This window comes from Dipodomys ordii, unplaced genomic scaffold (assembly GCF_000151885.1).
Source record: "Dipodomys ordii isolate 6190 unplaced genomic scaffold, Dord_2.0 Scaffold14, whole genome shotgun sequence".
Classification (NCBI taxonomy): domain Eukaryota; kingdom Metazoa; phylum Chordata; class Mammalia; order Rodentia; family Heteromyidae; genus Dipodomys; species Dipodomys ordii.
The window spans coordinates 10602175-10618379 of NW_012267230.1; the positions used below are offsets into that span (position 1 = coordinate 10602175).

The following is a 16205-nucleotide window of genomic DNA, read 5'->3' on the forward strand; positions in this document are numbered from 1 at the left end:
CAAAAGACTCCACAGAAGGCAGTTGGATGGCTCAGCTCCTGAGCCGGGAATAAAGCAAGTTACGTAGCATGTTGTGGGGATAAGCTGGGAGAAATGTGAATAGAGACTGTGAGCGAATGGAGCCGTGTCTTGTTTGAATTTTGCTCTTGGCAGCATGTCTGACTTTGTGTCCTTGTCCCCTCTGCAGCGCACCCCGCTCGTGCCCCCAGGCCCACCCCACCCCGGGACCATGTTGGTGCTCCTCGCCTTCATCATCATCTTCCACATCACCTCCGCAGCCCTGCTGTTTGTTGCCACCATTGACAACGTAAGTTCCTCTTCCTGCAGACCACCTGGGAGCGCGCAGACAGGGGAGTCCTCTTGGCCTCTGTGTGGAAGGAACTTGTCCTGGAACATTCCAGGTTCAGGTTGGGATGGCAGGTGTTAAAGAGGACAGGGGCCTTTGTCTGCTCCCCTTGGGTTCCTTTCTGGCGCTGTATAGGACACCTGTGCCAGGAAACCCTTTGAGGATGGTGTGAATTCTCACCCCAGCTGTCTCATTTGGGGCTGGGTAGTTCTTGGTGGCAGGGCCTTCCTGCCCATTCACATCTTTGGGTGGTGGTTGTTCTTCTGCCCACTAGGTGTCAGTAGTACGTCTACCCATGCTCTTGCAACCAGCATTGTCTTCAGACATTGTCGGCTGTCCTACGAGCAAATATTCCTGTATTGAGGGACATGGCTTTAGATCCCCGCCTCCCCTCCCCCCCCCCCGCCGCCGACGCTGTGGGGGTCCCTCTCCCCCACCCTCCACCGGCCACCTCTGCTCCCTGCCCCAGATGCCTCCTACCCAGCCAGGAGCCCAGGTGGCTTCCTTCCCCTGCCCATGCCCTCCCTGGCTGAGCTCATGCTTGAGATTTTTGCAGATTTACTCTTTGCAGACTCTTGCATTTGGTGTTCACCCAGCAATAGGGAATGAAGTGTGTTAACCACCTCTTGGTGTACTTCGCTGATCCTAAGGCTGGTTTCAATCCTTATCACTTCACACTAAAGAGATGTTAAAGAGGAAAGTCTGTGAAACTCTTATCACCAGCTAACCCACAAAAGAGCAAGTAATGGAGCTATGGCTCAAGTGGTGGAGCACAGCCTTGAGTAGAAAAGCTAAAGTAAGGGACAGTGCCCAAGCCCTGAGTTCAAGTCCTAATACTGGCATTGTGCATGTGAGTGTGCCTGTGAGCATACACACAGTAAGTGCCTAAACTAGGATCCACCTATCTCCATTTCCCAAGTGGCTGGGATTACAGGTGTGTACTACTATTCCTGGCCCTGACCACTGTGTATCATGCTACCTCATCTCACCCCATGGGTCATGAGGACACCAGACACTTTGGATCCTTCTGTAGGTACGCAGCCTGGTGTCCCCTTAATCCTGGTAGGTAGGCCCCAAAGCCCCACCTCAGGCCACACCGAGTGAGCACTTGACCAAGATCCTCAGGGCCCTGCAGGCTGCAGCTGGAGACGATCTTCCCACCATGCAGCACACCTGTGAGGAGGCCATGTGGGTGTCATTCACTGACAGCCTTCCTCTGTTTCCATTTCTGTATCCAGGCCTGGTGGGTAGGAGACAACTTTTCTGTAGACGTCTGGAGAGTGTGCAGAAACAACTCGAATTGTACAGAGATCAATGAGTCGTTTTCAGGTGAGTGGGGGGAGAGGAGCCATAAAGCGTGTGTGGAAGGGGCGTGTTCCATGGCCTGGTGTCCGCGCCCCGCTTGCGCTCTGCATTCACGCCCGCTGGCTGCGCCCAGGGCCTCATGCAGGGGCGGTGTGAGCTGCAATCCCCATGCGCCAGGCGGGCTAAGGGAGAACAGTGTCTCCACCCCCATTCCTCCAGCCTCTGCCCCTGCCCAGGGCTTGCTTCTCACTGTCCAGGCCCCGCCTCCATGCTGCTTTCTGTCTAGCCATCCGGGGACTGAGAGATCTGATGTCCTGCAACCTCTATTGAACATAACGCGGGATACAACCCTGAGAACAGATTCACGGTGGCCCTGGAATACCAGGTCCCTCTGGGACCCCAGAGCGCATCTCCCAGAAGTTTCCCACCTGAGATTCTAAGCGTGCACTACTATACCTGGCTTTTGCCAAGGTTTTAAGGTTGTTGTTTTTTTTTCAGGGCTTGGATATGGCGTGGTGGTAGAGCAGGCATGAGGCCCTGAGTTCAATGCCCACTACCCAAGAAAACAAAAAACAAACAGGGTTTTCTGCATCACAAAGCCCTTTGTTTATTTTTGGTTCACTTAATGAGGATTTTACCACCTCTGGTCTCAGCTGAGGACACTAAGGTTCCAGGACATCAGATCTCTCAGTCCCCCGATGGCCGGGACTCTACCATTTGAGCCACAGCACCACTTCCAGTTTTCTGGTGGTTTATTGGAGATAAGAGTTTCATGGACGTTTCCTGCTCAAGCTGGCTTTGAACTGTGATCCTCAGATCTCAGCCTCCTGAGTAGCTAGGGTTTTAGGTGTGAGCCACCAGCACCCAGCTCCTATGTGTTTCTGTTTGACAAATTTGACAATGTATTTGGGGAGGCCAGGGCCCACACTCTCTGGGTCCCAGGCTCTCTCCTCATGTCCTCACCAGCATTGATACAGAAGCAGCAAGTCTCACTGACTGATCTGTGACGTGGGGGTGAGTCCTGTATACACACCATCTCACAGGACCTTAAACCAGAAGTGAAGGATGGAGCCAGGATTCCATTGAAATGGGACCCACTGAGGAATGCCCTGGATCTGTAATACAATCAGTGCTGCCTCCTCTTCTCTGGCTGGTTTTGGCCTATTTTTTTGGTGGTGGTGGTGGGGGCAGTAGAGGAGTTTGAACCAGGGCCTTGTGCTTGCCCTTGAGTAGAAAAGCTAAAGGGGCAGTGACCCTGAGTTCAAGCCCCAGTACTGGCACACATGCTTGCTACATGAGCCACACTACCAGCCCTTTTGCTCTGTTTATGTCATGCTAAGCCCTGGTCCTGGGAATAGCCCCATCCTCCCTGGGGGTTATGCATTTGTTTTTAATAAGTACCAAAGGGTTGAACGCAGGGCCTTGCCCTTACCAGACAGGTGCTCTACTAGTTAAGCCCCTATCTGCATTGGTTGCTTTGAAGGTAGGGTCTCCCTTTATGCCCTGGTGTGTGATCTTCCTATTTGTCCTCACTGGTGTGACTGGGGATGGCAGGCGTGCACTGAGCCCTTGTGCTTTCCCTAAGCTAGAATAACCTTTAGTTGGGGTGGAGTTTTGGAAACTTTGTTTGTTTTTGTTCAGGTTCTGGGGCTTCAATTGAGGGCTTCGGCAGAGTTCTTGAGTTTTTTTCAGTCAAGGCCAATGCTCTACCACTTGAGCCACAGTTCCACTTCAAGGGTTTTTTTTGGTAGTTAATTGGAGATGAGAGTCTCATGGACTTTCCTGCCTGGGTTGGCTTTGAATTGCGATCCTTATATCTCAGTCTCGTAAGTAGTCAGGATTACAGGTGTGAGCCACCAGCAAGACGGAGGCTTGCAAACTTTCATACTCAAGATGGCCTCAAACGAATTCTTCCATCTCCACTTGCCAAGTACCTAGGATTACAGGCTGGAGGCACCATGCCTGGTTATATTTGTTGTTTTTCATTAAAATTAGGAACTAAACTGAGTTCACGCTGAGGCTGGACCATGAACTAAGAGTGGTTCTGACATTTTTAAAGAGTTGTTAAAGAAAACGAACCAAAACAAACCAAAAAGCAAAGAATAGGTGACGAGAAACTGGACGGAGTGGGAGCCTGAGATATTTCCTGTCTGGCCCTTTCCTGAAAACACTGCCAATGCCGAGGCTTGCAAAGGCCGCTTCCCTTCCCTTCCATAAGCAAACAAACCGGTGTCACTTCCAAATAGAAGTAGGGAAGATTTACAAAATACTCTACCAGGACTATGGGTGTGGCTCAGTGGTAGAACACTTGCCTAGCAAGCATGAAGCTTGGAGTTCAAACCTCAGGTCTGCAACACAACAAAAAGCTCAAGCCGGATACGTGAGGCTCATGCCTGTCATCCTGCCTACTCAGAAGACTGAGATCTGGGGATCCCAATTCGAAGTCAGCTCAGGCAGGAAAGTCCATGAGATTCTTATCTCCAACTACTCACCAGAAAACTGGAAGTGGAGTTGTGGCTTAAAGTGGCAGAGCACTAGCTTTAAGCACAAAAGCTCAGGGGACAATACCCAGGCCCTGAGTTCAAGTACCATGACGATGACAACAACAACAACAACAAAGGTTGAGGTACCTTGCATGCATGTATGGAAATGTCACAATAAAACTCCCCCCCTTGTACAATGAATGGAAGCTAATTCAAAAAAATCATTAGAAAAAAAAGGCAAGCCCAGTTGGACACCAATGGCTCACACCTGTAATTTTAGCTACTCAGGAGTCCTTGAGACTCATCTCCAGTAACCAACCAAATAGCTGGGGGTGGAGCCGTGGTTCACATGGTAGAGTGCCATCCGTGAGTGAAAAAGCTATGCGCAGTGCCCAGGCCCCAAGTTCAAGCCTCAGCCCTGGCACAATGTGTTTTTAAGCCCCGCCCCGTCTCTGAGCCAGGATGTCCTCATGGTCTGAAGCAGGAAGAGAACAGAGCAGGGGGTCCTTTCTCCACCCATCTTCTGGTCAAGTTAAGGATCCTTACTCCATTTGCCAAGGGGTTGAGGACTACCGGCTCCCATGTGCCTCTAGAGAGGGGATCTGGAAGATTCCTTGGCTCCCCCAGCTCCTTCGCGCCCCCTCTCCCGCCTGGGCCTCTGGCGGGCCTTGCTGGCACAGGCGGCCATCCTCAGCCGTGCGTCTGCGTCTCCTCCGCCCGCAGATTACGCCACACTGCAGGCCGTGCAGGCCTCCATGATCCTCTCCACCATCCTGTGCTGCATCGCCTTCTTCATCTTCCTGCTCCAGCTCTTCCGTCTCAAGCAGGGAGAGAGATTCGTTTTAACCTCCATCATCCAACTCATGTCGTGTAAGTGGGGCTCCGGAGGCTGCTGGCGCTGGCACACAGAGAAGCCGCCTGCGGCCAGGGCTGCGTGCACTTGGTAGATTGGGGAATCTGGGTTTCCATGGGAGATCAGGGCAGTGGATGGAGACATGAAGGGTTCCAGCGGGACACCAGAGCGCTGGGCGCTTGGGATGGGGGAGCCGGGGAGGCTGGGCCAGGCCAGGCTGGGGAAGCGTGTGTGTACATATGGGCTGGAGCCATGTAGGCTGTGGAAATGAGCTGCAGACCTGAAAGCCATCCACAGAGAGGCCCATGTTGGGCCTAGCCCATGCTGCCAGGTCCTAGCTTCTGTCCCCCTGGAAAAGGCAGCCCTCCACCCCATGCCCTGACTGCTATCTGTGAGTGTTGGCATTGGCAGTGCTTCGTGAGTACAACTGCGCTTCATAGCAGACAAAATCCAACTATTGATGACTTTAACCGTGAAGACAGTGTCCGCTTGCTCACAGTCAGTAGCCTGCAGGTGGGACATTCAGGCAGTTTCTACTCCTCCCATTGTTCTGGCACCTTCTGAGTAGCAGTGGTGGCATCCTCCACCCCTGCCCCATGGATCTGAAAGGGTTGCAGCAGCTCCATACATTCCAGCCTAAACCTGACAGTATCTAAAGCAGTAAGTTGGGGAAACGATAACAAAAAACATAAATAAGCATACAAAAAAAAAAACCCTCAATCTCCTCCCTTATCTCTTTTCTGGAAATACTATTTTTCACTGAGCGATATTTCTGCAGCCTGAACTGGCCACACAACTGGACCTGTACGCTGCACTAATGAAAGAGAGTTGGAAAATGACAACTCACAGGCCAAAGGTAGCCAGCCACGTGTATTTTGTAAATAAAGTTTTATTGAAACACAGCTGCATCCATTTTGTCCACGGCAGCTGTCCTATTCCAGCAGGAAGAGTTGTCTTCAGCTGCAGCCATAGGTCTTGGGCTGTGTGGGGTTTAGTGTGATCCCCCATGACTTACCTGAACCCTGGGTTTGTTTCCCAACAGGTCTGTGTGTCATGATTGGGGCTTCCATTTATACAGACCGGCGCCAGGACTTTCACAACAACAACGCGGAATACTCTAGCTACATGATGGAGGAAGGCCGCTACGGCTACTCTTTCATCCTGGCGTGGGTGGCCTTTGCCTTCACCTTCATCAGTGGCCTCATGTATCTGGTCCTGAGGAAGCGCAAATAGAGATGTAGGCTCCGCCCGACTCCTGCAGTAGGCATTCACATCCACTTAACCATTTTGTACATAATCATTTTTCGTGTGTGTGGTTTTTCTAGCAAACATATCGTTTCCTTTAAAAGCCAAAAAGAAAAAAAAACGCAAAAAACAAAAACACAAAAAAAACCCTCACCCCTCCAAAAACAAAACCCCAACAACAAAAACCAAAGAAACGAGTGAGAGAGGAGTTTTGCGTTCTTGAGATCAGAAGATGGATGATGCAGGCTGGTTATTCAGAACTCTAAGGCAAACTGTGGAAATCGCTCAGCAGGGGCTTTCTTACCCACGGGGCTACGGCTGGCTGTGTGGGGCTGTGAACTGAGCCTGGTCTCTGGTTCTCTGGAGTCTCACCAAGCCCCTTCTGCCTCAGCTTTCCCTTCCCAAATCTCTGGTCAACAGGGGAGGCGGGCAGGGGAGGCCCAGGTTTTTAGCCAATCCTGGCATGTGTCTATCAGTGAGCCAAGAGCCCCAATAGGTGTGTGTGGGGGGTCACCATTCACCTTCGCTGGCTGTCTTCTAGGGGACTGTGATCCTGAAGCTGGGGATCCGATTTAGGCAAAGTTCTCAAAAGTAGCTCCTCAGAGCATTGATTCCAAAAATCTCCCACTTCGGCCATTTCCCAGACTCCCAGAATCTGCATTTCTAAGCAAGTTCCTCTGACCATCCTTCTGTACACTCACATTGGGGACACAGTCCCTGAGCCCCGGGGTGGGCGGGGGAGGGGGCTATCCCATGCACTTCAGCAGGCTTGTGTCAAGATGGCCCCAGTGCAGGCCGCAGCTGCACTCAGCCAGCTCCTGATTCCTACCGTCTCTTTCCTAGGTGTTGACATCTGGGCCACCTATACCCCACAGTCAGGCCTTGTGCCTGGAAACTGGATGGCTTGGAGTGGCCTTTCTCTTCCTGCCCCACAGTTGCCTCCATCAACCTCTACTTCTAGAGCCTCAGAATCCCTCCCTCTCTCCATCCCCTCTACCATTCATGTATTCATTCATTGATTCACAAACCAACCTAAACGATGGCATGCTTGCCCGGTGGCAGGCATAGGGGATACTCTCCCAAGACAATCTCGAGAATGATGATCTGCAGTGGGAGGGAGTGTCTTTAGTCTTGCCCACAGGGCACTGAGTGAATCCTAAATATAGTTCCACTCAGCAATGACAGACGGCGTCCACAGGGCAATGGCTGTCTGTTTCCCACCCCCGGGGTCACTGCAGTGGTGAAAGAGGGGATCCCCCTCTACCAAGCCACAGTCCTTGAGCTTTAATGGACTTGGGGTCACATAGGAGAATGTGTATGAGCCCCTCCTGAGACGTAGGGTGGTTGGTGTGTCTCTACTTAAACACTTTTATACGTGATTGCCTGCCATGTGAAGGAATGATCTGCCTTCATGGTAGTTCCAGTGGAGGTTCATTCATTCATTCATTGGTTTTCAACAAATAGTAATAAATGCTTATCATGTTCTGGGTACTGTAGGAAGATCTCAAAGTAGAAGACAAATGCAGACATCTTCCCTGCCCTCTTGGAGTTTGTAGGTTCTAAAATAGGACACCTCCCCCTGACCCCAGTACCTTAGGAAAGCCCTCAGCTTAGTATAGAGTGACATGGAGCCAGAGACAGGACAGATGGCCACCTCCTGCCTGGATGGAAGATTGTCATCAGTCACATGATGAACAAGAATGAATTTCAGCCGGTGCTGATGGCTCACACCTGTAACCACAGCTACTCAGGAAGCTGAGAGCTGAGGATCCTGGTTCTATGCCACTCGGGTAGACAAACCTGAGATTTTCTTTTTCTTCAGTTAACCACCAGAAATTTCAGAAGTAGAGCTGTGGCTCAGGTGGTAGAGCACCAGCCTTGAGTGGAAAAGCTAAGGGACAGCGCCCAGCCCCTGAGTTCAAGCCCCGGTACTGGCACAACACACATACCAAAGTATTGAGTCACATAGTGAGTGGAATGCCATGAAGGCTTCAGGAGGGAGGTGCAGAGGGGGGAGCTTTTCTGTAATGTTCTTATAGCCACAACAGAAGCAAAGGAAACACCTTCGAACCAACCAGAGCCGTGGGAAGTCTGGGGTTATAGGAGTACCTGCAAAGGTGTTGGATCCCGTGGGAATGATGCAGATGACCCAGTGGGGTTTTCCTGGGTGGCTGCCAGTGTGTCCAGCATCAGTGCCCACCTGTCTGTCATACAGAGTTTTGAGACAGGAGAGAAACCTCTTCTCTGCTGTGACAAGCATTTGGAACCTGGAAAAGAGAAAATAGTGTGAGACAGGAAGCATCCGGCAGATCTCCAAGGAAACACAATCAGCCCTGGCTTATGGTCATCATCTGCTCTCCAAGGTCACCTTCAAGGTTAGCGAAGGCATCCGCGAAGCAAATGTTAGGACCAAATCTGTTATTGTATCTGAGGGACTGTAGTTTGCATATCTTGTATGACTTAAAAAATAAAGTACTGTAATTCTTTCATGGGGGAGGGGTGTGACAGAGTCAGACTAACTTGTTTTGTTTTGCATTAAAATGATTCTGGGTTTCTGTTGAAATGTCTTTGGAGAATGCTTGGTGTGTTGCTTTCATAAACGTGTGCACAGACTTGAATACAGGAAAATGGTAGAATGTGGATTCTCATACCCCACAACATGTTGGTGACCTGTGTGCAGACAGGCTAATATCCTAGGGTGCTCGGTGTAAATCTTACACTCAGAACATAGCCACCGTGGGGAGCTGAGTCAGCAAAATCTGTCCCCATGGAGACTTAAATGTACAGGTTACTGACCAAGCAGCAAGTGACGCAATTTTTTTTTTTCAAATCAGAAAAGGCCACCATGGTAAGGAATTGCTACAGAAAGGCAGAGGGGTTCATGGTAAAATAAAAATCACCTTTGGGGACAATGGTGATTTTATGGTAGGTACTGTTTAGTTAAATATATCTTTAGGATAGCCCTTTTTCTTTGTTTTGTATTCTCTGAAACCACATGTGAAAGATAAAATGTAAAACCAAATGGCTCAGAGCAATAAACTTTGTATTCCCGCTATGAGAGAGGGGCCGGGGGCTGCTGGGCTCAGTGATGAAGTGCTTGCCTAAGAAGCATTGAAGCTCTGGCTTTGATCCTCAGTACCAAGAATAAGACAAGACAAAAAATGAGGCTAGTTATTATTTTTTTATAGCCAGCCATCAATGACCAACAGCTCATTCTAGGTAATTCCTTATGCTTCTCTCAGAGGGCCAGCTGGTATAACACAGAATCCCACTGAGGGCATGGCTCAAGTGGTAAAGTGTCTGCTTAGTAGAAAACAAAAAAAAATTGTAAATCAAGGTAAGAATCCCAAACTGCTGAGATTAATAGAAGTCTACGGGAAAAATCACCCTTAGACCTAGATACTCACTAAAGATGTTCCCATGCTGGCAAAACAGTACTGTGAACACAATTCAGTGGCAGAAATGAAGAGGGGGCACTTCTGCCACCTTGTGGCCGTTTATCCAAATTGTTTATTTAGGTTTGGAGATGAAACTGCAGTGGCTGAATCTCCTTGAAAGACAGTGTTCCAGTCCTCTGAACAGTTGGGTCATGTTCCCTTGACTGTGACCTCAGATACACACGTTTGCCTCTAAAGTCCATTAGAAAAAAAGCTATTTGATTTGGCCAGATACAAATTTATAAGAGAGAGAGAGAGTGTGTGTGTCTCTGTGTGTGTGTGTACTATCCTAGGCTGGCCTGAAACCCACTATGTAGCTCAAGCTGACCTCAAATGTGAGATCCCCTGTTTCAGCCTCTTAAATACTAGGATCATACATATGAACCACCACGCCTGGCTCATGTGTACTTTTTACTTGCTCATCTCTGGTGGACCACAGGACTCCACCAAATTGGCCAGGAACTATCTAGTCTAATTCTCCACTTTAGTGCTTGGATCAATATCTGCTCATAGTAAATGTTTCCTAATTCATAGGATAATCTATGAATGAAGAATCCACTGTGACAATGTAATAGGTGGATGAGAATAGCTTCCCATCATGGGCTACCCAGGCTTAGCCTCATTGGTCAGAGCGATAACCACGGCATGTAAATTTACCAAATCAGATGTGTGCAGTCTATTGGTCTGAAATAAGACTTTTAATCTGTCTAAACTATTAATTTATCAGTCTCTGGGCTTGCTACCCCAGAGTCTCAGTATATGAGCACGAGATGGATGAATGTAACTGGCTAATGGTGGAGATAAATGATCAATATATTTGAGCCCAAAGGGAACTGACTTCAACCTGATGAACTCAACTCCTCGCATGGTCAGCTCAGCCTTGGGCCTTTTGATCAATTTGGGATATCACAAAGTGGCAAGATATGGTGTCAGTGTCTCGTGCAAGTAATGCTAGCTACTCAGGAGGCTGAGATCTGAGGGTCAGTTTGAAGCGAGCCTGAAAAAAGACTGTGAGACTTTTTATTGTCGGTCATGTGTCTTGAATAGGGACTTTTCTGCCTGGGATGGCTTAGAACTGTGATTCTCAGATCTCAGCCACCTGAATAGCTAGGATTATAGGCGTGAGACACCAGGGCCCGGATCTGTGAGATTCTTCTCTCCAAAAAAAACTACTCAGGAAAAGCTAGGAGTGGTGCTGTGGCTCAAGTGGTAGAGCGCTAGGCTTGAACACAGAGAGGCTCAGGGACAGCGCCCTGGCCCTCAGTTCAAGCCCCAGGACTGGCAAAAAAAAAAAAAAGTCTGAGAAAAGTGAAAGACCAGGCCCTAACCATACAGCTCCTGGTATGGCCATGTATTGCTTGGCTTTTGGTCTGTGCCTTCACACTGCCATCTTTTCTTCTGTCTCTTTTTCATGTGTCTTTCTGAAAGTGTGTCATTGCTTTAGGGCCCAAATGAAAATCCAAGAGGGGTTTCAGGTCCTTTTTACATCTGCAAAGGAGACCTTTTTTTTTTCTTTTTTTTTTGGGGGGGGGGTCCGGTTGTGGGGCCTGAACTCTGGGCCTGGGCGCTGTCCCTCAGCTCTTCAGCTCAAGGCTAGCGCTCTACCACTTGAGCCACAGTGCCACTTTTGGCTTTTTTTCTTATATGGTGCTGGGGAATCGAACCCAGGCTCTCATGCATGCAAGGCAAGCACTCTACCACTGAGCCATCTTCCCAGCCCCGAGACCCTTTTCTTAAATAAGGGCACTTGTGATTTGTTAATGTGGTTCTAGCGCTCAGAGGCAGGCATTTTCATTCACCATTCACCTTTCAACACAGGCTGCAGATACACAGGGATAGGTCTCAAATTAATCTTCTTGCGGTACCATAACATTTCTTTCCTTTTGCTGGCCAGAGACACACACTTTGTAAAATAGTTTAACTTTTTGATGGTCACTTAAATTTCCAGTTCTTATTTCAGCAACTGGGCCATCCTCAGGGGAGTCTTCTGTCTGTGTGAATCTGGAGTCTGCATGGTTGGGGGGGGGGGATGTCCAGTATTACCACCAGGTGGCAGCCAAGAACTAGGGGTCAGAAGGATCTACCTGGCTGCGACTTGAGATACAAGTTATGATCTTAGCTTCTGAACCCAGATCCCCCAAGTTCCCCAGAAAGAACATAGTTGATTCAGCTTTGCTGTGGCCCCAATCTGGCCTCCCTTACATAGGGGCAAAATAAGAAATTCATTATCAATAATCCTGGGTGGATTATAAAAGGAACTAACTTTATTGGAATCTGATTATTCAAACTTTTGGAATGTTCAAATATAGCCCAAATATGCTCCCAAATTATTTCTAAATCTAAGTTAAAAAATGGCAAGAGAAAAGCAGTAATAATGATTCTATGAGACTTTTTAATCTACTTGGTCCAAGACAAGCTATGTCTTTTGATCTGATCCATGTCCCATTTCCTGCTTCAAGAAAAAATATTATTTTAAATTAAGTAGTTGCACAAAGGGGGTTTCAATTCCACACGTCAGATTATGAGTATATGTGCTAGAGGCTTGGCCCAAGTGGTAGAGCGCCAGCCAATGAAAGCATGAGATCAAGAGTGTGGAATCTTGGTCTTGGACAAAAAAAAAAAGAAAAACAGATTATGAGAATGATGACTCTTGATCACTGTCACGTGTCTCTGAGAGAGCCCTTATGGGGAGGAGAGGTTCCGGTGTGTCATCGAGGAGACAGAATAACATAAACGTGATTACTACTCACCACATGGTGATTGGCTGATGAAAACCCACGGTGAGCAGGTGCTCAGCAAGTAAAAGACCTGTGGGAGCAAAGCTTCTGAGGTCTCCAACGCTCCCTTATCTGCAGTTCTGGTTGGTGGGTTTCAGGCTCCACTGTCACAAAGCACAACTGCAGTTAATGTGGAGTGTGAGACCTGGCTTGTCTGGCTGTCCAGGGGAGGCAGAGGAATGGGTCAGCATCAGGGTGGATTGCATGAGGCACTGTAAGAACTCAAACTGTCAAGGATGACTGAACGCTGCTTCTGGTATGAGAAAAGGCCAAGGCCACATAGCTATAGAACCTGCTATATGAAATGGCTTTCCCATGACCCTGAAGCAGGGGAGGAGAGGTCACAGCAAAGATCTGATTGGAAATCACCAACCAATCAGGTGTTGATGGCTCACACCTGAAATCCTAGCTTCTTAGGAAGCTGAGATCTGAAGGCTGCAGTTCAAAGCCAGTCTGGGCAGGAAAGCCCCTGAGACTCATCTCTAATTAACCACCAGAAAACAGGAAGTGATGCTGTGGCTCAAAGCGGCAGAGCACTAGCTTTGAGCAAAAAGAACTCTGGGACAATGCCCAAGCCCTGAGTTCAAGCTTTAGGACTTTAAAAAAAAAAAAGTCACCTTCCACACCAGGCACTGGTCACTACTCAGGAGGGTGAGATCAAGTCAGCCTGTGCAGTCCGGAGACTCTTATATTACAAAACTCAGAGACAGTGCCCAGACCCTGCGATCAAGTCTCAGGACTGGCACCAAAAAAAAAGTCACCTAATTACAAGAGGAAAAGCCATAGGAGAAGTTTGTTCTGACCAGTTGTCCCATGTCTCCCTTACATAGGGGTCATCAATCAGAGAACAGCTCAGAGTACAAAAAGACCCCACGCTCAGCCATCGATGGGGGAGGGGGCAGTCAGGTGCCAAGCAGCGCCAACAGCAGCCTTCGAGATGCTTCTCTTCAAAGCTCTTCACACTGGTCCTGTGGACTTCATAAGGCCAAAAACTCCGAAGGGAACAGGCAGAAATAGAAGAGTATGTCTCAACCCCAACACATACACACATTTTCCAAGGTTGAATTTCTAGGTTTCCCAGAGCATGAGCCATGAGCTTTTCTCATTAAGTTCAATGTTGGCTTATCAGTGTGGTAGTTTCTTAAGGGAGAGATAAAGGCAGCATTTCATAGGGTGATGTTAGTTCTCTGTGCTGTGGCAAGACTTTGTCCTGTGGCCCACTTGATTCAGGTACCACTGAAACTTGAGAATCTTGTCCCTGCGCCTCTAAATGGCAAGAAACCTTTCTGTTGCGTGAGCCACTGAGAGGGGTCTGTTTCCCATCAGCCTGTCATCATAATGTGGGACCTAGGAGCTCTTTTGCCTGAGCCTTGCACACTTGTGCTAATTGGGGGCAGGGTTTCATGCTGGTGATGCATGTCATAACTTTGGCCCATTATTAGGGTCTTACCTGCCCTGTTCTGTGCTGGAGGATGCCTTGATGGGCCTGAAATAGTATCTCAATTGGGGGGGGGGTGTCTCCTCATCCACATGCATCTCCACACTTGGCTCTTTAAGTCATGTTTTATAGAGACACAGGAGTCTGACAAAAATAACTTTATTTATGATAAGATATAGAGGCATTCACAAAATACCAATGAAAAATCATTTCTTGTTCACTTTCTAAGTCTCAGATCCTTCTCTTTGTTCTAGGAAAGAATGTCCTCTTCCAAACTTCTCATTTAGTTTTCTCAACATTCTAGCTACTTACTATCCAGAAAGTTTCTTTCCCTTGGACCTTTACAACTTCTCAAGTTTCTGTTCACACGCCCTGGCTTGGGTCATGTGTACTTCCTTCAGTGTTCCCTAGGGAAGGGCCTTGCGTGAGACTCATCCACTAAGCCCCTTTCAGTGTATTTTGTTCACTGATAATGCCAACCAGGAAATTTGCAAAGGGTAACATTCAGCAAATTAAACCCTTAAATCCTAAGGATGATAACTTCACAACTGAAACAGCAGGCTAGACAATGTTTTTATGACAATATTTTTGTGTGCAAAGCACACCATGTTTAACAAATTTTATACATAACCATATAGACAAATCCTCCAGACTATTCCTTTTAAAATGATTGTCATGGCCAACAAAAACAAAAAACAAGGTGGGGTGGGGTGGGGTGGGGGAGTTGGAGGAGTGGAAAGTGTGAGAAAAGGAGGGAGGGGATAATACTATTCAACAAGAAATGTACTCATAACCTTACTTATGTAACTAACTCCTGTGTACATCACCTTTACAATAAAATTAAATTAATTTTTAAAAAGAAATAAATAAATAAAGAGAAAGAGCCCAAATCTGCAGCCCTCTTAGAACTGAAACAGAATAGGAAGACATTTGCATGAATCTTCCTGAAGATGTACTGCAGGCACGATCTGGCCTCAGTGAAGGGCTGACTCCATAGCTTTTCTGGGGTAGAAAAGGGTGTGTCGATTGACGTGAACTCAGAGCCATGGCTCCACTTGTGGCTTTTCCTACCCAGGCTAGTTTCCAATTGTGATCTCCAGACCTCAGCTTCTCAAGCAGCTAGTATTATAGATATGAGTGACGGGTGCCCAGCGATTTTTTAAATAAATATACAAACAACAATAACAATAATAATAACAAAAACCCTGACCCTTAGCAGGTCACATAAGTAGCAGCACCATAGGCATCAAAGGAATTAGAACATAGCAACATGGTTCACAATCACATATGCTTGAGAACATATACACTGGAGGATGTACTGAATGTAAATTAGAAGATCATGAAACTACAACTCACAATATGGGAAGGAAAACTATTTCCTTAAAAGGGTTCAGTCTGAACTGGCCCGGCAAAATAACTAATAGTATCACAGCAACACTGTAAACAACAAATATGAAAAAAGAAAACAACATGGAATACATAGCCTAAAGACTCTTAAGGGTTTTAGAAAGCCCAGGAATACATTTTATATCACAAAACGGTCCATATCGCCCAAAAATATCTTTGGACTGCACAGTAAAGTAGTATTTGTTGGAAACCAGAAACTGAGATAAAGTGCAGGCCATCGGGAGAGGCAAAGCTTTAATTTCTCCAATCTTCTTCCAAATCAGCTGACTGTTGGCGTTTTCGTGGCACAGGAAGAGGTGGTAGCTCTCCACGGGAGCACACTTGGGGTTAATCTTGCTGATATTCCAAGTCAGGGCAATGCCCAGGGGTTTCAGCACCCATTTCACCTTCAGCTCAGCCTTCTGGGGAGGAAGTGTGTCTCGGCTCTTGTCTGCCAGCTCAGGGAGCGGTAATGGTGCTTCTGGGAGAGGTGGCAGGTGATCAAAGGCATCTAAATTCTAAAAGCATATTTGTGAAGCGGTTTAGCAGGCTCATTGGGCGGGTCCTGAGTAGTCAATCACAGTGGTTACTAATCTAGTTCCCATTTTTCAGCCTTTTTATGAAAATTTTAAAAAGGTGATTTCAAGAGGCTATGAAGCTGAATTCACGCTTCAGCATGAGGACACCATCAAAGAAGTGAAGGTTTTCATCGTGTAAATGGTCACTGATCCAGAATGTGGTTAAAGTGCATGTCTCATGCCTGTGTAAACTGTCAGGGCTTAAGCAGCCATTTCCCTTCACCCTCATCAACAGTGGCTATTACTTTTAAAATGAAATTTCTTGGGCTGGGAAGGTGGCTCAGTGGTAGAGCGCTTGCCTTGCATGCATGAGGCCCTGGGTTCAATTCCTCAGCACCACATAAGCAAAAAGAAAAA

At 47.7% G+C, this 16205-nt stretch overlaps 2 protein-coding genes across 2 annotated transcripts in view; one reads left to right on the plus strand and one right to left on the minus strand.

Moving 5' to 3' along the window:
• The first annotated feature begins 200 nt into the window (after positions 1-200).
• Positions 201-8014, plus strand: Emp2 (epithelial membrane protein 2). The gene is made up of 4 exons (XM_013011375.1): positions 201-307; positions 1585-1675; positions 4858-5004; positions 6030-8014. The coding sequence occupies exons 1-4, from the start codon at positions 230-232 to the stop codon at positions 6218-6220; spliced, it is 507 nt and encodes a 168-aa protein (XP_012866829.1). The 5' UTR covers positions 201-229; the 3' UTR covers positions 6221-8014.
• Positions 8015-15368: 7354 nt separating this feature from the next.
• Atf7ip2 (activating transcription factor 7 interacting protein 2) overlaps positions 15369-16205 on the minus strand; it is a 30162-nt gene continuing 29325 nt past the window's right edge. The window contains exon 11 of the mRNA XM_013011213.1: positions 15369-15751. Coding sequence (XP_012866667.1) covers positions 15369-15751 — 383 coding nt within the window. The remainder of the gene's footprint in view (positions 15752-16205) is intronic.

Coding starts and splice junctions, on each gene's coding strand:
- Emp2 (XM_013011375.1), top strand. CDS start 230: ATGTTGGTGCTCCTCGCCTTCATCATCATCTTCCACATCACCTCCGCA. Junction 308..1,584: donor TTGTTGCCACCATTGACAAC/GTAAGTTCCTCT, acceptor TTCTGTATCCAG/GCCTGGTGGGTAGGAGACAA. Junction 1,676..4,857: donor GATCAATGAGTCGTTTTCAG/GTGAGTGGGGGG, acceptor CTCCGCCCGCAG/ATTACGCCACACTGCAGGCC.